At 39.0% G+C, this 21,137-nt stretch overlaps 2 protein-coding genes across 8 annotated transcripts in view; one reads left to right on the top strand and one right to left on the bottom strand.

Annotated features, from left to right (window-relative positions):
• LOC134678307 (PAN2-PAN3 deadenylation complex subunit PAN3) overlaps positions 1-1,238 on the bottom strand; it is a 30,782-nt gene extending 29,544 nt beyond the window's left edge. For 2 of the 7 annotated variants that reach the window (XM_063536804.1, XM_063536807.1), the window contains exons 1-3: positions 548-841; positions 190-309; positions 19-105 (exon numbers count right to left, since the gene is read on the bottom strand). In XM_063536804.1, the coding sequence (XP_063392874.1) occupies positions 19-105; positions 190-309; positions 548-622 (282 nt within the window). In that variant the 5' untranslated portion in view covers positions 623-841. The other 5 variants (XM_063536805.1, XM_063536806.1, XM_063536808.1 and 2 more) reach the window with 5 other exon arrangements.
• An 899-nt stretch (positions 1,239-2,137) lies between these two features.
• LOC134679449 (syntaxin-7) lies at positions 2,138-21,137 on the top strand. The gene is made up of 8 exons (XM_063538362.1): positions 2,138-2,271; positions 2,368-2,478; positions 6,370-6,439; positions 6,890-7,040; positions 8,324-8,423; positions 9,305-9,594; positions 14,116-14,271; positions 16,008-21,137. The coding sequence occupies exons 2-8, from the start codon at positions 2,373-2,375 to the stop codon at positions 16,092-16,094; spliced, it is 960 nt and encodes a 319-aa protein (XP_063394432.1). The 5' UTR covers positions 2,138-2,271; positions 2,368-2,372; the 3' UTR covers positions 16,095-21,137.

The following is a 21,137-nucleotide window of genomic DNA, read 5'->3' as shown; positions in this document are numbered from 1 at the left end:
CTGTTAATATATACTTACTTTTTTAATGGCTGTAGGGGAAGACTCCAAGCTCAGCTTGCCCATCGCCTGGTTCAGGGATCTTGTGGGGGTTGACGTAGAACGGTTCTGAAAACGGGGCCAAGTTTATCAATGTCCATATTGACCTACACAGGAACCTCACTTTCTTCAGAATATAAGAAAATGTGATACCCGTAAATCTCTCTCTAATTCCTCCGCCTCTTCAACCTCCTCTCTTCTAACAATGGGGTAGATAGACAGATGTGGTACGTAATGTGTTGTGTATTGTGGAACGGGTCCATTCTGAAGGGTCTTTAACAAAATAATGATCAATGCAATATGGTAAGGCTATATATTTTATGACTACTAGTTTAGAAGGCTTCTACAACTTTATTCTTTGATAAGAAACCTTAATATGAATGTTTCAAAGTGAATGGAACGAAAGGCCCTTGTTTAATAAAACCTTTTATGGGTAAGTTTCGCTCCACCCCCAATTTATTCATAGATTGTTGATCCAATGAGAAACATATCATTTTAGACTTAGACTTACCATATACGTTGCTAGTTTTGATTCCTGGGGAAGCCCATTTGGGGGAGAATATTGCAAAAAGATAGAGGGATCCATCGCGCCTGGTTACAACGCGGCAAACTAGGAGAAAAGAAAACTTCAAATTAAAAACAGCCAAGTCCGTATACTCCTCGCAGCCGCCGCCTCGATGCCGACTGCATCAGATTAAACTGGCAAAATTTACATGCGAATAGGAATTTCAAAAACAAGCGGAAATAGATCGCAATCAGGCTGCGAGTCGATATGAACCCTGAAGTTAAAGGTAGGTAATTGACAAGTGGGTAAAAGAAAACTACTGACGTATTTTCCCGATTGGTTTCTTACCTGACACTAGGCGATTAGTATTCCATCATCTTATAACTACCCTCTAACAAGACCACATCACAGTTGGGAGCTGGCACCCGACATTCTCCAAACTTCCCCTGCTACAACTCCGTGACGACTGAAGCCTCACGCAAATATGCAATTTATCTTACATACTAAGCTCATTGTCACAGTAAATAAACGTTCTATAAATTCGTTATTCGGTTAAATCATGATTTATACAAAACTTTTAATACATAACATTGGTTTCAAAATGAAAAATAGGAGTAAGGGCGACACGAAGACAAATTACACACAAAGTTGAGTGAGGTGAAATGCATACATACACAAAGAGATATTTGTGTATGTGTAGAATGTAGATCGCACTGTACCACAGACAAGTAACCGATTTTTTTGTCAACATTCCAGTGTAGCGCGAAGTTTAAATCATTAACTGTTTGAGCATGAGAATCAATGAATATAATACTCACTAGGATCAAGAGAATTGACGAGAATTTGATGAGAATAATAAAAATTGTGGAGTATACATTGTACACTTTTTTTAATAATAAAATTCTAACTGCGTGAAAAAAGCAACTATTTTAACTGAGCTTATATTTTCTGTTTATTCTGATTACAAGCTATCTTGCCCACTTTATTTTCATTTCAATACAAGCTTTTATTTAATGGGAAGACAGAGTGGCAAGTTAAATGATGAGATTCATGAGTTTATTAAGGTAATAAATTATAGCTGACTAAGCCGGCGATCAGCATCAGTTTTTACAAAAATTTTGTTTTCCGCGTATGCAATGTATGTACAGCAAGAAAATCACCTTCATCGGAACATACATCGTTAACCGGAGACCCAAATCATATGTATTAGACGTAGACGCAAGACTTGCGCGAGACCAATATTATACTACTCTTTGCGCGAGACTTACGCATGACGCAAGAGCTTTGTAGCCGTGCCACAAAATTAAGAGGGTAACACTAAAATAGATTAAAAAAAAAACTAGTTTGACAGATACAGGTTTAGTTCGGATATCTTATTATATATCGAAATTTGTCTAAAACGACGCGTAAATTTAATACAAGAACTAAATTTACGTATAGCAATATAAATGCAAATAAGCTATTTTTATATTGTAAAACTTTGATTTATAGGATATCACAGTTTTCGTAGTAAAATTGCTTAAAAAAATATTTTGTACGGTATGTTGGGAATGTTTTGAACGTTTCCGACATTTATTTTGTACATTTCTCTGTTATTGGTTCTCCTTGTCGAAAAAAGGATTGGTCGTGTCAGTGCGTGATAATTAATTTTAATTTATCAATTAGTAAAGTTGTGATTTGTGTTGTATACGTCATTGGATTATCACATCTCATTAAAATCAGTAAGTTTGGTGATATATTCCATATCGCACAGTGATCCTTGCAGGATTAATACGCGTCAATAAGCGGCGTAGTTCCATTTCGTTATTAAATTAAGTTTGCTGCAGGTAGGATGGATGCTTCATATCAAGGCGGCGTGACCTACGAAGACAGGGGCGAGAGCTTCCAGCAGTTGTCGTCGACGATAGCCAGTAATATAAAGAAAATATCACAAAATGGTACGTATCACTTTCCAAGCCTTTATCGTTTGTTTGTATTATCTACCACGTAGCTAAAGATAGCGATATGTCTTTGTTTTGACTCATATGCCGATTGCTTCATGAATTCATAACAATGCATCACAATTTCAAAGCAATCCTGTATGACTTGAAATTTACTGTAACCTTGATCCATTACAGATAATAACAAGGCTGGTTCAAGGTTCTTGGAAAAAGATGCCTATTGAAATGTAAACCTTAGGGTTGTCTCTAGCCAAGCGTAATAGCTAAGCCTGAAAAACATATATACATTATTTAGTACTGTAATATTACTCAACTTTAGTCTTATCATAAATCTTTGGAAAAGATACTACACATACAATATGATATGAGTTGTGTCTATCAACTCCATAATCATTTCAGCCAAAACATGTTAAATACTTTTAGTAAGCTTCATCCAAAGATTACTACAATAATAATTATATCAAAGTCCCACTCTTGGGGCTGAAACCATTTCTATTACCACAACAAGCATAAGGGCAGTAACTGATTATGAAATATGAATCAATAGTTTAACTTTATCATACCGTGAATGAGATTGCAAAGTTATGCTTAGTACAGTAGTCTACTGTTTAATTATGCCCATATAAGCCAATTGGCGGTATCCCAAGAAGAAAGTCTGAATTTAAACTCTCTGTGAAAATATAATCAAACCCATGTGTTATTCATTACATTGTGCCAGAGGCCAAGACTCATTTTGGTTTGCTGTGCCATTAAGTAGTAGTATTAATTACATTACTCCTTGCTGGTACATTGTTAGCAGCTAGGCTTCATGTTGTCAATAGGATGATACCTTATAAGTGTATTCTTAGCGTTATTTCTCTTAGAAATAAACATAAATCATGAAGCCTATCTTACCCTTCTATAACCTCTAGCCGCCCAGAGACCTAAAAAAAGGTCTCCTGTTCCATTCTAATTTCAACTTTGTGTTGACAAAATAAAATTTAATTTTGCTTGGCAAAGTTTGACGTCTGGGCGGCTAGAGGATAACTGCTAGCTGCGCAGACAACAAAACTTGCCAAGATAAATGCAAGTTTGATTTGATTCAAATTAGAATGTAATGGACAACCTATTTTTTGGCCTCTAGGGCTCAGGGCGGCTAGAGGATAAAGGTCACAGTCCATTTCTAACAACAGCTGCATTACTGTTCATTTTACTATGGAAATTGACAATAACACCGATGCATTCAGTACCAGTAGTGCAGCTGCGGTCAGAAATGGAATTAAGCTGCCACAGCTCTACAGGATAACTTCAAATTGGTAATACATAACACTTGATTGTGGCTCAGTTAATGCGCAATAGTATGCTACAGTCACTCCATTGTTAAATTTAGCTGTATTTAATTATTGCTAATTTCCTAATTACCAATTTGAAGTCATCCTGTATATTTATGCTTCATACATGTAAAAAGACAAAGTTTATTATAGGTATAAGACTTGATTTTGAGCATGTCTATGTGGGAATATAGCATTAAAATACATACTACTATAGTTGTTAGGATGTTAAGAAATATACGGAACTGCAATCTGAACATATGAACAAATAACAGTCATTAAAAATTACATTTCAAATGTTATAGATTGGAGATTAGTTTTAATTGGGTGGGAGCTAATTATGTATTGCTTATCATAAATCGTAATGAACCACGTACATATGTTCAATTTAATCCGAACACGAAAAAAACAACTAAACAAAAACAAATTAGAACAAAACGCGAATCTTATTATCATGCATGGAATTTAAGCAAATTTGATAGGCTCATCTAATTATATAGTCATAGGCATATTTCTCTCATCATAATCGTAATATTTATTGCAATGCACTTGTATCTTAATTGCTGTTTATATTAGAGATGATATCTTACGGATATAATAAAAAAGGTGCACATGTTTTAATCAGTACCTACTTAATTAAATACTACTCAATTGGTCAATAGAGTAGAAAGACTCTCTTTCGCGTGACAAAGTGTGGCTATGCTGCTGTTGTAACGTCATGTTTGTGGTGGCACTTCCACACTCGGTCACTGAAAAGTCTGTGCAAAGTTAGTTTGGTTTGACTGCGCTGCTTGTTGCGAGATTGCAAATAATGTGAGTCCTTTGTAGCCCCATGTACAGTCACCACACGGGATTGTTATGCCATTTAGGATTCTTGCTAAATTGGAAATTCTATAGCGTAAGTATTGAACAACCAATTTAGCTAGGACCCTAAACGGCGCAACAATCGCAGAGCGTGATGATATATGGCAACCATTATTCATTGCTCTTCTTTGCTCGTAAGGCTCACGGTAGTCACGGTCCTTCCAATTACTAATTAGACTACTACAGTCGCCATCAGATATATCGGAGCGGCCAAGGTGTTCACAATATCTGAACGCGCACTCTAACGCCTTGACAATAGAGGCGTGTTCAGATATTTGTGAACACCTTGGCTGCTCCGATATATCTGATGGCGACTGTACAAACGTAATTAGAATTCAACCACACTTAGAATAGATTTCAAATTCGCCTGGCAAGTTTTTATATGGTCGGCCTTATGAGTCTTAAGGGTTCTGGAGACCTACAATGAATATTGGTTTCTGTAACCACATCTGATCACTATTGCAAAAGAAATAGATAAACATAGATTCGCCAAATCTAGTTTTTTTATGGTAGCCATCCAAGAGTCTGCTAATTCAACATTTAAACATAAAAACAAGTCTGACATGTCTTAGCACATCATAACAAGGTCAACCATACCTGGTTATTTATAGGTGTTTTAATTTCTCAATACTATATAATTACCTAAAGGCTATTAACATTTTTGAATAACAGTATGGCTAATTGCAAAGAGTATTCACAATACATTATTGATGTGACAAAGACTGAACAATTAAAATGCTTTTCTCTTGCTGCTCTTGCGAATTTGAATGTCAATATAAAGTGTAATTCTGTGGCCCCAGTGAAAAAGGGTATAAGTCTCACGCAACTTAGGAGTAAAAGGGCATAGGTGTTACTTGGAACTTATACCCTTTTACAACCGCGCTGCCCGAGACATGTACCTTTTTTCACTAGGGACACAGAATTAATATGTTTCCTTAAAGTTGTCTAACGAATTCGTAAAGTTCGCACGCATGGTATTCAAAATGTATTGTGTTGTTTGCACTCACTCTCCTTAAAAGGTACATTTCCAAAAATATCTTTAGCTTTCTACTTTCAATCTCATTAAAATTGGTTCAGCATTTTAGCCATGAGAAGGCTACAGACAAACAGCAAGATTTCGCCATAGAAATATGGATAAAAAGGGTATTTAAAAAATAGGACAGTGTACAAATGAATTGTACCGCTTGTTTGCGTTACTTTTGTCGCTAACCATGTAGAATTTCTTACTTAATGACATTTTGTTTTTCCTACCATCACAATATACAAATCGTCTTTTAGAATACCAATACATTATAAAATGCATCACAATTTATAATGTGCAGAAAAATATGCACTTTTATAAATTAATTACTACAATTGTATATTTTGTGTAATACTTCAGTAATATGTGCTGATGCGAGTTAAGTAACATTATGTTTAATAATTCAATTAATGTGCTTCTACAATGTATACTATAAAGGAATTAATTTCAAGCACATATTTTTATCTATCATCTTACATGAAGTAAAGTGTGTTTCTTTACAATAGCGGGCTAGGAATCATTAAACATATGCTATAAATTCTATATTAACATACACACAAAACCTATATAAATATGATTTAATACACATTATACCTTATTTTAAAGATATAAGGTACAATTTTGTTTGTAACAGTCCCTGAACCTGCTTTCATAAATAACTGCAACGAAATTATCAGTAATGTTTTCCTACAGTGTCCTCAATGTCAAAGATGGTCAACCAGCTGCAGACTCCTCAAGACTCCCAGGAGCTGCGCAATCAACTGTAAGTTTTTAAAGCTGTTCTGTTTGATGATGATGATACATTCCTGTTATCCCTCATTAGGGACATAGGGCTCGCAGAAGAATCCTCCATCTGTCACGATTTTGAGCGGCTACTTCCAGCTCTTTCCAGCCGAGTCCAGTTGAGCCAGTTGTTCTGTTCACATGCTTCAAATAATTATTGATTCAGACAAAAGGTTACTGGCCGCTACAAATATGGTGAAATTTAGCTTAAAATAGACATGTTACTATCGTCAGATGGCAATCAAAAGTCACAAATTACTACCACAAGTCCAGAGTCATATTGAATTTTTTATTTTTATTATATATTTTTCGTTGTCACCTGACAACACAGACCACACAGACCTTGATTAAAAAATTAAAGTGAAGAGTGCATACACGATTGTATAGTAAAAGTTTCCCAATTTAATATTTCACTTTACGTGCGTCCTAGGCGTCAGATCCAGAATTACACCCAAAAGATGGCCAAAGACACGTCCTCGATGATCATGGACCTGATGAAGATGCCGGTGGAGCAACCAGCGGGCAAGCTGACCAGGGAGCGGCTCAGCGACGAGTACATGGCCACACTCAACGCCTTCCAGGTTCGTGGGTAGCTCCATACACGTCCATGATCGTGGCCCTGGTGAGCAACCCGCGGGCCAGCTGGCCAGGGAGCGGCTCAGCAACGAGTACACGGCCACACTCAACGCCTTCCAGGTTCGTGGGTAGCTCCATACACGTCCATGATCGTGGCCCTGGTGAGCAACCCGCGGGCCAGCTGGCCAGGGAGCGGCTCAGCAACGAGTACACGGCCACACTCAACGCCTTCCAGGTTCGTGGGTAGCTCCATACACGTCCATGATCGTGGCCCTGGTGAGCAACCCGCGGGCCAGCTGGCCAGGGAGCGGCTCAGCAACGAGTACACGGCCACACTCAACGCCTTCCAGGTTCGTGGGTAGCTCCATACACGTCCATGATCGTGGCCCTGGTGAGCAACCCGCGGGCCAGCTGGCCAGGGAGCGGCTCAGCAACGAGTACACGGCCACACTCAACGCCTTCCAGGTTCGTGGGTAGCTCCATACACGTCCATGGTCGTGGCCCTGGTGAGCAACCCGCGGGCCAGCTGGCCAGGGAGCGGCTCAGCAACGAGTACACGGCCACACTCAACGCCTTCCAGGTTCGTGGGTAGCTCCATACACGTCCATGATCGTGGCCCTGGTGAGCAACCCGCGGGCCAGCTGGCCAGGGAGCGGCTCAGCAACGAGTACACGGCCACACTCAACGCCTTCCAGGTTCGTGGGTAGCTCCATACACGTCCATGGTCGTGTATGGAGCTACCCAGTTTCGACCCACTTCCTTATCAACGCGGAGACGCTGAGAACGTTTTCGGAAATCACCATTTAAAGCTAAACCACACCAAATGTGGATAAATCGCATTGCGCGCCTGTAACGGAATAATTCTCGGTTTGTAACAGGAGTTATGGAGAGTTACGTCATGCTGTGTTGTGCTACTGCAATATGAAAATAATAGTTGAGTTAGTTTAAAAAATATTGTCGTTATTTATAGGGGACACTTCATTTAATGTCAACTCTTAAATTTTACACCATTTTAATGTTAACTTTGAATAAGGTTCTGAATTGACAGTATCACATTAGTCTGACCTAACATTTGACCAAATATAGTACGTAACTGTTAGGGATAAATTATTGATATATAGCTAATGATATTTTTTTCCTTATCATGTCAATATTAGTTACAATTTTCCTTTACAAGACCAGTGGATATTCCAGCATCTGCCATGTTTATTAATTTATTGTTGAAATATTTTAAGAAGGGTGTGCACTATAAAATAGTGTTGTTTATTGGTTATTAAATTATTTGTAGGCGACACAAAAATCAGCCGCCGCGAAGACGAAAGAGGATGTGCGAAAAGTGAAGGCCCAGAGCGCCACTATCAACATCGGGGATCCGTTTGGCATGTCCGGTGAGTACCTGAAGACATGGTCACTTTCAAAAGGGTTGTTGACTCATGTTGAATTGTATAACTAAATCTAATAGATAGAAAATGAGCAATTTATCACAATATATGAGAATAATAAAAAAATACAAGACCTCAAAGTTTCAAAAAAGTTACCTTGCAGACCATGCATCTAAATATATAATATTTGGTCATGTCATGATATTTTGAGTTTTATTCACCAGTACTAGAGTTCACTTTATTAGCGGTTTCATCAAGATGTAGCTTTATTGAATTATATTTGAGTGATATAAAGTTAGAATGTAACTGTGTGATCCTCGTATTTCAACCCGTACAAGATCAGAACCTTTTTCATGTAATGTCATTGAGTTTTTCTTTATTGATTTAAATGTTATCTAAATTAGTGGCCATCTAAACGTTACGGTCACGTGATCGCTGTCTCGAGTTTATCATTTTTTCCTCACCTCAAAAAGTGGCCAGCGCCGCTAAAGAAGTTTTCATTTCAAAAATATTGTATACCAACAATATACATAATCGCAATATTTCACAGACAAAATCGCAATTACTATAAAACTATCCAACAGTATTCCAGTTAGTGCAACTACGATCCACAAGTGCAACACATTATTATTTACTAAATCTCAATACCAATGTTCATATGTGTATTTTCATCCATTAATACAAATGTTCTGCCTCCGTCCCACATTGTAAAAATTGTCACCCTTTTAGTTTTGGACCCCTGTTGGGAGTTTTTGTAAAATAGTTGGCTGGTTCTACGGTATTGACATAGGTTGAATTATTCTACCACATATGGGCTGCCTGCCAGTCAAAGATACCACGGAGGTTTCATATACTGTAGATTCTAAAGTGCGCCTATTGTAATCCAGGGCGCAGCAACGACCTGGTGGAGATGGACGACAAGAACACGCGCCGGCAGGAGCAGATGACGATGCAGACCGACCAGGACCTGCAACAGCTGGAGGAGCGCGAGCGGGACATCAGGCAGCTTGAGGTGCGCTTATATAGTGTAGACTCCAGCATACTGTATCCAGGGCGCAGCAACCACCTGGTGGAGATGGACGACAAGAACACGCGCCGGCAGGAGCAGATGACGATGCAGACCGAGCAGGACCTGCAACAGCTGGAGGAGCGCGAGCGGGACATCAGGCAGCTTGAGGTGCGCTTATATAGTGTAGACTCCAGCATACTGTATCCAGGGCGCAGCAACCACCTGGTGGAGATGGACGACAAGAACACGCGCCGGCAGGAGCAGATGACGATGCAGACCGAGCAGGACCTGCAACAGCTGGAGGAGCGCGAGCGGGACATCAGGCAGCTTGAGGTGCGCTTATATAGTGTAGACTCCAGCATACTGTATCCAGGGCGCAGCAACCACCTGGTGGAGATGGACGACAAGAACACGCGCCGGCAGGAGCAGATGACGATGCAGACCGAGCAGGACCTGCAACAGCTGGAGGAGCGCGAGCGGGACATCAGGCAGCTTGAGGTGCGCTTATAGCCTTATACATACATACATACATACATACATACATATAATCACGCCTATTTCCCGGAGGGGTAGGCAGAGACCACGGATTTCCACTTGTTACGATCCTGACATACCTCTTTCGCTTCCTTCACATTCATAACCTTCCTCATACACGCTCGCCGGTTTAGGGTGCTCTTGACCTGGCCTTTCTTCAGGATTTCCCCGATCTGATCAGAGAAAGTCCGCCGAGGTCTACCCCTTCCAACACCCACTTCCACTTCTCCCATATACGCTCTCTTTGTCTTATACAGTGTAGACTAAAGTCGTATACTGTAATCCACGCGCAGACACGCGCCGGCAGGAGTATTCCTCAGTCAATCCTACCTTAAGCCAATTCTCTTAGCACCAGAAGCAGGGTATACCTGTGCTGGCGCCATCTATATAAATAATGACAGTTGCTATCCCCATTTGATATCACTTGCTGCTTATCTCCCTCACACTAACTTAAGTACATATGACTTTTTTTCTACGAGTTATGTCTAAAAGAGATTAAACTTTAACTTCTTTTAACTATATAAAGGAGAAATCTACCCTCAATAATAATATGGATTTGTCGGATAACGGATAGGTATACATACATTTATTTTAGGATAGATTTATTATTTTTATCAACGATATGTCTCTCTTCCGAGCTATATATCCCACATGGTGATGGGTCAGCTTAGTCAGCTATCCGTCTTTCGCTTCCACTTCGGCCTATCCTCGACGTCGTTCTCGGACACTGCACTCAATCATATCTTTTAGCACAACGTCCTTCCATCTTGTTTTCGGTTTACCTCTGCCTCTTTTACCGGGGATGGAAAGTCGTAGTGGTAAAGGACCATGGGCAACTTTGTATGGAGCCTTGCCCCAAAACCAACAGAGTTGAGAGTTAGATCATTAGATAGGTATTTTTCTGTACTTCATTTCGTTCTATGGGCACCAAGCGGAATTCCATTGCAGAACTGAGATATTGGCATTTTAGCCAAAATGTCGTCACCCTTATTACCTAGGCATTAGGAACCAAGTAAGTAAAATAATTGCTGCAGGGTAGATGTTCGCGCACCGCCGGGCGAGCACACTGAATGATTTGCCGCGCTCGCCCGGCGGTGGACTCTATTGCCTAGGTAATAAGGGTGACGACATTTTGACTAAAATACCTGTATCTCAGTTCTGCAATGGAATTCGGCTTGGTGCCCATTAGAACGAAATGAATTACAGAGAAAGACCTATCTAATGACCTAACTCTCAACTCTGTTGGTTTTGGGGCAATTTTGACACATCGTCCTTTCCGACGTAGTCTGGTGGTATCCTTCATACGTGGCCATACCATCGCAGCCTACTCTCCTGCATGTTCTCGGCGATGTCACGCCCAGGCTGCCTCGCACGTGCACTTTGCGGATTTTGTCAAACCTGGTAACGCCGCACTTTTATCAACGATATGTCATGTTCTATATTCGCACACCGTTTCATTTTAACAGTACTACAGAGTAGATCGGATTACAGATTTAATTGAATGACTAACATTGTAAAGGCCAAAAATGAAAACATATTTGGTATCAAGGGTAAGGCGATAAGAGCTGAGACCGATTTGGAATAATGGCCGTACAACGATAAACAATTATCGCATGTGATTTAATTACTATACGAGCGTTAGTAAATCAATAGAGATCGGATTGAAATAATTGAGCTTTGTACAAATGTACATAAACACAGTTATAGACATTTTTTACAATACTACGTGATTCTTGTAAACATGGCGATTTTAAAGGCTCCACGACTCTTCTCTTTCCGCACAGACTCTGCAAATGAATGATAAAATAGTACATTACGATAAAAAGTGCGATAAATAGGAAATTCGCAACGAGTGGCGATAAATTCGACACGAGTTGCTAATTACCTATTCGCACATGTATCGTACAATGTTTTACAGTACATATGGTCCTTTAAATTTTTGTCATTGTTGTAGACATGTGTAAGTAATGCTCGTAATATCACAAATGAGATATCTCTCGAACACGTAATATGGCATTACGTATCTCTCCGCGAAATCAACCAGTACTTCAAACATCACGCATCACGCGAGCTGCACCGAGCGCGCGAGCGCCAACGACCGGCCGAAGCGCGCGAAATGGATTCAATTCCAAATACATTGACTCGCCGATATGAACGGTCAGTTCAAGTCTACGCACGGAGCGCGTAATGTGTAATGTCACTTGTGATAGTGTCATGTTTGTTCGCCATGCCATGCCATCATTGCTTTGTTATCTCGCTCGCACTCGCACTCAGTGCTCGCTCGCTCTCGCTCTGCGATGTTTTCGGCTATCTTCGGAACCATTCGGATAGGTCCGCACGGCCGATCGCCGCGGTTTAAGTTGTCACTCACTAATAGTTTTACGAATATGATTTTCTGCAATAGATTTAAAACTCTAATGCGTCCGCGTAGAGCTTAAAATGTTTTCTTATAATACAAGAAGGACGCGGTCAAATGGAGTAATTTATTTGCGATTTTGAATTTGACGAAAACCGTTTATTATTATTGTTGTGAAATGTTTGATAGTTTGCTTGACTTTCGCGGTTCGCGGCAAACTAAGTACGAGTTAATACTTGTTTATCCTTTAATTTAATTGTGAATTAGTGCATATCGAGACTGACTGTAGAAATTCAAGTTGTTTATAAAGACTAATTGAACTAAATTACAAATATAGTTAAATTAAATTGTGAAAAGTGTAAATAATAGTTTCGTTATGGCAATATTCTGATAATGTATTAGTGCTGGTGAGCAATCGCTTTTTTACGGACTATTGGTGACTTTAACTTGATTGACCTATTTAAAAAAAATGGCTATAAACGAACCACTTTACGGAGACAGAACCAAAGCGAGCAAAATGTACGCATTGTTATAGAATACTCGCCATATCGGGAAGCTCCATAGGCAATTATCTACCTCCGAAACTTACATACATATTACATAATTACATTATTTTATAATTTATAAGAACTAACAAAAAATCTTTCACATAAAGGTGACAAAACGCAACGCGTAATAAATAGATCGATCGCCGATACGGATCCGAGACGCCCTAGAATCACTAGAGTGCTGTATGCGCTGTAAGAGATAGCTGTAATGTGGCCGTCTCGCGCGCGCCCGAGCGCTGTTTCACGTTCGGGGCATGTTTCGAGTGATGAGTGATGTGATATCTCAGTGTACCATTACGTGTTCGGAAAAGTGATGTGATATAGCATCACTTTTCGAAGCACTGTTTCGCGCATGTCTACATTGTTGCGTACTGTGCTAATAATCGCACTAGTGCGGTAAAGTAGTCCCTAATGTACTGTAAATCGTGTTACCATACATCTACCTAGGTATTAATCTTCGTCTTTTTTTTAAAGAAAAAGGACAAAATATACATTGAAAATTTTCTTTCTAAAGCTTGAAAATTGTTCGTTGTATGAGTTCACCCTCATACATAGACTAGGAATCTTCTAGACTGAGCTTAGAGCAATTATTTCATGCAACCGATGATGCCAAAAATGCGGGGGTCGAGGTGAGCGAAGCGAAATTGGTCCATTCAAAGACACGGATGTTACACAAAGACACTTTCGACTCGAACATGGAGTAAAATTACCGTATCCGACTATGCTCAGTCTGGACGATGTTTTGTCTGTAGCCTCATACAACGTAAGGCATACGAAAATTGGGGCTTCAACTGATTGGAGCCTATATTTTCCAATAAATTCTCTTTTAGAGCTCCATGTAGATATTGTTATGAAGTTAACAAAACAGGATACATTAGAAAGTTAGTGTTAGGCTCGGCTAAGAACCGAATATTAAAATGAAATTCCTATTGACAAATATACTACCCTGATCCATCCAACGGCCTATTTCAGTACATACCAGTATTAAAATTATACTTATTGAACGATGTAAATATACTTATTTAGTAATACACCCGTCATTTTAGTATCCGGGATCCGGGATATACAAAAAAGTTTAGCCTTGATTTCTAAACAGCATATGTGGGTTTCTATCAGAATTTCCGTTGGAATTTCCGATAAAAGCGACCTTAGTGCACTTGAAGCATAAGGACCCTTCTGTGGAAAGCCACATATATTTTTTGACCCGTTTCTATTAACAATGACTTATCAAGTCACAATTTCTGTTTTCAGAGTGACATTCTAGACGTGAACCAAATATTCAAGGAACTGGGCACCATGATCCACGACCAAGGCCAAGTTGTGGACTCCATCGAGTCCAGCGTCGAATACACCGCTCACAACGTCGAGGCCGCCACGGCGGAGCTCCGACAGGCCTCCAACTACAAGGTAACATCTGTGACACATATTTCAAGGTCAAGTTGTGGACTCCATCGACTCCAGCATCGAATACACCGCTCACAACGTCGAGGCCGCCACGGCGGAGCTCCGACAGGCCTCCAACTACAAGGTAACATCTGTGACACATATCTCAAGGTCAATTTGTGGACTCCATCGAGTCCTGCGTCGAATACACCACTCACAACGTCGAGGCTGCCACGGCGGAGCTCCGACAGGCCTCCAACTACAAGGTAGCATCTGTGACACATATCCCAAGGTCAAGTTGTGGACTCCATCGAGTCCAGCATCGAATACACCGCTCATAACGTCGAGGCCGCCACGGCGGAGCTCCGACAGGCCTCCAACTACAAGGTAGCATCTGTGACACGTATCCCAAGGTCAAGTTGTGGACTCCATCGAGTCCAGCATCGAATACACCGCTCATAACGTCGAGGCCGCCACGGTGGAGCTCCGACAGGCCTCCAACTACAAGGTAACATCTGTGACACATATCTCAAGGTCAGTTTGTGGACTCCATCGAGTCCCGCGTCGAATACACCACTCACAACGTCGAGGCCGCCACGGCGGAGCTCCAACAGGCCTCTAACTACAAGGTAGAATCTGTGACACGGGGTCCCTTTGTTTCCCATAAAGTTTTAAGTCATAATGTATTGTTTGTCATATTATCGTTAGTCATAAAACTGAAACCGTTAACTTTTCAGGATTTTCGTAAGGTTATGCTGTAGATAGGTTAGGTTAGGTTAGGTTTGTTTTATGACAATCCTGAAAAGTTACGCGTTTCTGAGAAAAACCAATTATGACTAACGAAAATTCGGACAAACAATATATTATGACTTAAAACTATTTGGGAAACAATAGAGACCCCTGTGACACATATCCCAAGGTCAAGTTGTGGACTCCATCTAGTCCAGCATCGAATACACCGCTCACAACGTCGAGTCCGCCACGGTGGAGCTCCGACAGGCCTCCAACTACAAGGTAACATCTGTGACACATATCTCAAGGTCAATATGTGGACTCCATCGAGTCCCGCGTCGAATACACCACTCACAACGTCGAGGCCGCCACGGCGGAGCTCCGACAGGCCTCCAACTACAAGGTAGCATCTGTGACACATATTTCAAGGTCAAGTTGTGGACTCCATCGACTCCAGCATCGAATACACCGCTCACAACGTCGAGGCCGCCACGGCGGAGCTCCGACAGGCCTCCAACTACAAGGTAGCATCTGTGACACATATCCCAAGGTCAAGTTGTGGACTCCATCGAGTCCAGCATCGAATACACCGCTCACAACGTCGAGGCCGCCACGGCGGAGCTCCGACAGGCCTCCAACTACAAGGTAACATCTGTGATTAAATCATTGCCGCACTTTGCAGCGTGACTTTGCATTCTTCACAATATTCAGGTGGCATCACATTTCTAATTCACTCTCGATGTTTTAAACGTTAGCGTCGACCGGATTCGATTGGAGTGTTTCAGGTCTCTTCTTTCAAAAAAGTGGATTTTAAAAGCAAAATTTTATCTCATTAATATTAAGTTAATTTTATCTACGAGAATACCGGTGATATGTGTATTGACTTCTATCAAATTACCTTAGACAGATAGATGACTCATTTAAACTCGATAATGCAAATCAATCATTTTTTTTTAGATTCCCGGGTAAATATTAGTGTCAGTATTCATTACCTTTATATTAATAATTCTTTACGTTTTTATTTTCAGAATAAGCTGCGAAAGAAGAAAGTATATATCGCAATTATCCTCATAGTGATCGTCTCAATTATTCTAATAATTGTATTTAACCGTTAACGTCCTTTTAATAACCCAATATTGTTAATGATTTAAATAGGAAGATTATATTATCGTGGTAATATTCTTTAAAAACGCATTCTCTATTTCAAAAGAGCATTGTCTACGATCATGCAGCATCTGTTTTAGTTAATGCTAGCTGTGTTGGGATAAGTTCAAAATAGGGGTAAGACGAAAAAAATCTCCGTAATTCCGAATCACGTGGAATATTTTTAATGCCGGCAACATTGTTCCAACTGCAATTTAGTTGTGCCCCGTCGCACATTGGTCAATCCCGTAGTCTAATAAAACATGGTCTTCTCTTCCCAGAGTGACACAACACAAGCCTACGTCACAATAACATGGCCGCTATATATAGCGCTATCGCATATTATCATATAGCGCTGCAGCACGATGACGTAGGCTTGTGTCAGTCAGGTGACCTAGAAAAGACAGGAAGAGAGTACCAGGCGGAGTATATTATTATACCATGGTCAATCCCCACTTGACGGTGGTATTGTCGTCATCTACTCGACGATTTTCAATGTTATCCCAATGTTATCCTGTAACTTCTATCAGTAAAATATACAAAAGTTAAAACCGTATATTAACGTATTATGTTTTAATTTGCTTAGATTTATTACATCTAGATAAGGCTGTTTATCCTTATGCCTTACGATTTACAACGCATTTCAATTATTACCCAGCAAAACTTCATGGGGTAAGATGAACTAAGTGCTTTTTTGGGGTTCCGTACCCAAAGGGTAAAACGGGACCCTATTACTATGACTCTGCTGTCCGTCCGTCCGTCCGTCCGTCCGTCTGTCACCAGGCTGAATCTGACGAACCGTGATAGCTAGACAGTTGAAATTTTCACAGATGATGTATTTCTGTTGCCGCTATAACAACAAATACTAAAAACAGAATAAAATAAATATTTTTAAGTGGGGCTCCCATACAACAAACGTGATTTTTGACCGAAGTTAAGGAACGTCGGGCGGGGTCAGTACTTGGATGGGTGCCCGTTTTTTGCCTTTTTTTACATTATGGTACGGAACCCTTCGTGCGCGAGTCCGACTCGCACTTGCCCGGTTTTTTTATTTATATCAAAAACACTGCATATACTACTACTAATTTATTTATTTTACTGTAATGTAAAAAAACAACAGTAACCGTAGCTACGGTTGCTTAGAATTCTACTACTTTTAACTCTTTGACGCCACGCCTACCTAGCCTATCCTATGTAACCTAGTTTGAATGATATTGGGGTGTAGCCGCACGCGTCTTTAACGGTCAAGGGGTTACAATGTTATTATTATTTTACAGCTATGTCGTGGATCTCCTTGAGTATTTTATTGTTAAGATGGCTGCGATAGAATCGCATTAAGCATTCCGGATAAATATCCTAAGTGTTTTGTATTTTATAAAAAGTGCCCTTTTGAGCTTACAATAAGATCCCTTTTTCTACACGACATACATGATTATAATATTGCGGTAATTGTTGTAAAATAGGTAATGATATATTATTGAGTTTAAATCATTAACAATACAAAAATAGAAGCAAATATATGCTCTTTGTATAACGTACTAAATACAGTGAAACCTGGTTAAGTGGGACCTGGATAAGTGAGAAACCTCTATAGCTGGGACTCATGGTGCGGTCCCGACACTTTAGCACTGAATTACCTCTGTTACTGAGAAAAAACGAACCTCTATAACTGGGATTCGTTATTGTGATTTTATAGTCACATTTACCTCTATAACTGAGACAGAGAGTGTATTTTACCTCTTTTACTGAGACTATATTTATAAGATTACATTTTCCTAATTGTTTTTTGGAATTTTATAGGGAATTGACTTCTGTATCTGAGATAACGTCAATCTATGACCTCTCTAACTTGGACTTCATTGAACAATTTCCGTATTCTTACTAACTCTTAGTCAATCCACAAATTCCGCATTTGCCTAATTGTGTCTAAACAACTTCAAGTTTGATTTAGTTAATTTATGTAAGTAGTTAAAACTATCGAAACGAAAGCTGAAATTTTGATAAGTAACACGAAAAAATAAATTTTCATTTATTAAATTTCTAATACGCATTGAAATTCAAATTTAATTTAATTTTGAAATATCTATCCTTTGGAGAATCATTCAAAATTAATTCAAAGAAATATTTAAACAGACTAAAAAAATATTTAGGGACAAGGATTATTTTACCTTATTTATTTTTAAACATAATTACTAAATACCCTATTAACCACCTCTATAACTGAAATATACTCTATTCTCACCTCTATTAATGGAACCCTCTGTAAATGAGACAGAAATTTATTTGTACCTGGCTAACTGGGAGCCTGGGTAAGTGGAAAACCTCTTTAAGTGAGACAAATTTGCTCGCCCCTTGAGATCTCACTTATCCAGGTTTCACTGTACTACAGTACATGTAAAAAAAACTTACAATGATTTTATTTGCGAGCCTTTTATTTTTACGCATAGATTAATAAAGGTCAGTAAATTAGAGTTTTAAGTTAATAAGCACTTACCGTGTAATTTGCCACTAAAACAGACCAGAGGCAATAATCAGATATATGTACTTCATATTAAATAATAGCGTACGATCATATGTGACGTCCTACGGGTAAAGGTACCTTATGGCGGTTGGCGCTTACGCTATTATTAACGCTACTCCAATATTATTGCGGCACTATGCGACGTATGTAAGCGCCAGCCGCCATAAGGTACCTTTTGCCGTGGAAAGTCACATATAAATCTGCCCAATGTCCTTTAGAATAGACAAAGAGACTGGCAGCAGACTTCAACAAGTCTTGGATTCATTATGAATTCGCATATCGTATCGCAATATGATGTTAGATTATAGAGCTTTAAATATACGAAATGTGTCAAATATGAATACATACAACAAGTGCGTTATAAGTGTGTGCATCAGTAATATTAATTATTTTCATATTTATATTGTTAAATGTCTTTTACGATTTGTAAAATCAGGAAAATTATGTAACTTAAATATATGTTTACAATTTATTACTTTATTAAAAATATGTTAAGAACTGTTATGCTGTTATTTCGAAATTGTATTATAATTACGTGTCATACATATATTTCATATTATTTTAAGAAATAAAATCATCTGACCTACCATGTTTTCTGTACTAAAAAATTTACGGTCAAATATTGATAATAGTTAACACGCAGGCAATAAAATACAATTAGTATATAAGATCGCCTTTTCGTCGACTGCTCTGTATATCTCCATACATCTTACATCGACAATAGTATGGTAATAAAGCTTGGATATGTTATAAAATGATGTAAAAATAACTTAGTTTGTATATGCGTCATTGTATTATAGTTTGCGTTGATATTTTATTTTAATTTGGTCCTAAATTACATTTATGGACTAAAGGTGTCTGTATTAATTATTTAGTTTAATATATGTTAATCACATATTAATTTGTAAGGTATATTGTACTACTACGATGGGACAATGTCAAAATGTAAAGCTAAGAAACGGCCCATTCTAATTCGCTTCGGTAGACTTTTAAAGTAATCTATTGAATGTGGTGTCAATCCCCGCTATCTGCAAGACCTTCAATCATTAAAACTACATTAAGTAAGTAATACTTGTTGCGGTAATGATCGCTAAAGACGCGAGTATAGAATTTGTACCAATGGTGTTTCTATTTTTGCATGGATTTGACGATTTGCACGGATGTAGTAGACTACGCGACAGTTCCAGGTTCGCGCACTGTGTGACAAACAGGGACGACTTTTAAAACCTCTGGAATTAGATGGTGCGAGAACTCGCATGCGAGTTTCATTACATTGCGTTATTTGATCGGTCGACTGAATTGATGTAACCTCAATGGTCCGCAATGTAACTAAAATCGTATGCGAGTTCGCGAGCCGTCTAATTGAGCCAAAGCAGCGAAACACTTAAACGTTCTAAAGTAAGGACGATAAGAACGAAAAATTTCGCAAGCGGCAATAAAGCAATATAATTTTAGTTATGCTTGTGCGATAGAGATAGGAAATGGCGTGTCAATGTACGAAATTATTTGTGCTTAGCGTCCTTACTCTTGTGGCATCGCATATTCGCGCTTATAATAGTAAGTTTAGAAAAACGTTTACATGAACTAAAACACAAATTTCAAAATTGAGACATTTCTTCATATAACATTACGTCCTGACTGGGTGACCTAGTTATTTTGTATCGTTTGTACTCAATTAAGTAGGGATTTAGAATATATCACCATTTAATTTTTAGCCTTTTTTTAATATTCTGAAGTGTGATACGCAGTGGGTTAGAAAATGAGGAAAGGGCAAAGTTGTCAGTTTTAACGGTACTTATTCTACTACTAGTTCTAAAATATAGTAATAACTGCCGAATGTACTTCACTAAGTACCTATTAATACCTTTTATCGTATTATTTTCAGCATTTTTCTAACCAATACATTAAATGTGACGTCCCACGGGTAAATGTACCTTATGGCGGTTGGCGCTTACGCTATTATTAACGCCACTCCAATATTATTGCGGCGCTATGCGACGTAAGCGCCAACCGCCATAAGGTACCATTTGCCGTGGAAAGTCACAAAAATTACATTAATTATTATAAATATGGTTTTCCTTTCGGTCTAAGGTATATAGAAACTCTTTAACATCTTAAGGAATAAAGGTAATATTACCTATATACTTGATTTTCCCTTCGGTCTAAAGTATATAGGTACTATATTTATTATTATGTACACTCGGCAGTAAGAATATCAGCTGCTTAATAAAAACGAAGACAACTTCAGGACTGTTAAAACGGGCAATGAAATAGCTTGAGAAGTCAGTCTGGGTACTTGTACATTTTTAATTCATAATTAGTACATGTACCCAGTTTTACGAGAGGTTGAGCTAATAAATTATACTTTATTTTCACTTCTTAAGATTATTATTTGGAACTGTATTGTACTGATTTATAGAAATTGAATTGAAGTAGTTGGCCATGTTTTGTTTATGTCATCTACTTAAATATATGCATATACGTCGAATACTGA

This window comes from Cydia fagiglandana, chromosome Z, assembly GCF_963556715.1.
Source record: "Cydia fagiglandana chromosome Z, ilCydFagi1.1, whole genome shotgun sequence".
In the NCBI taxonomy this organism is placed as follows: domain Eukaryota; kingdom Metazoa; phylum Arthropoda; class Insecta; order Lepidoptera; family Tortricidae; genus Cydia; species Cydia fagiglandana.
Note: the sequence above shows the minus strand (reverse complement) of the source record. Positions and strands in the feature narration are given on the sequence as shown.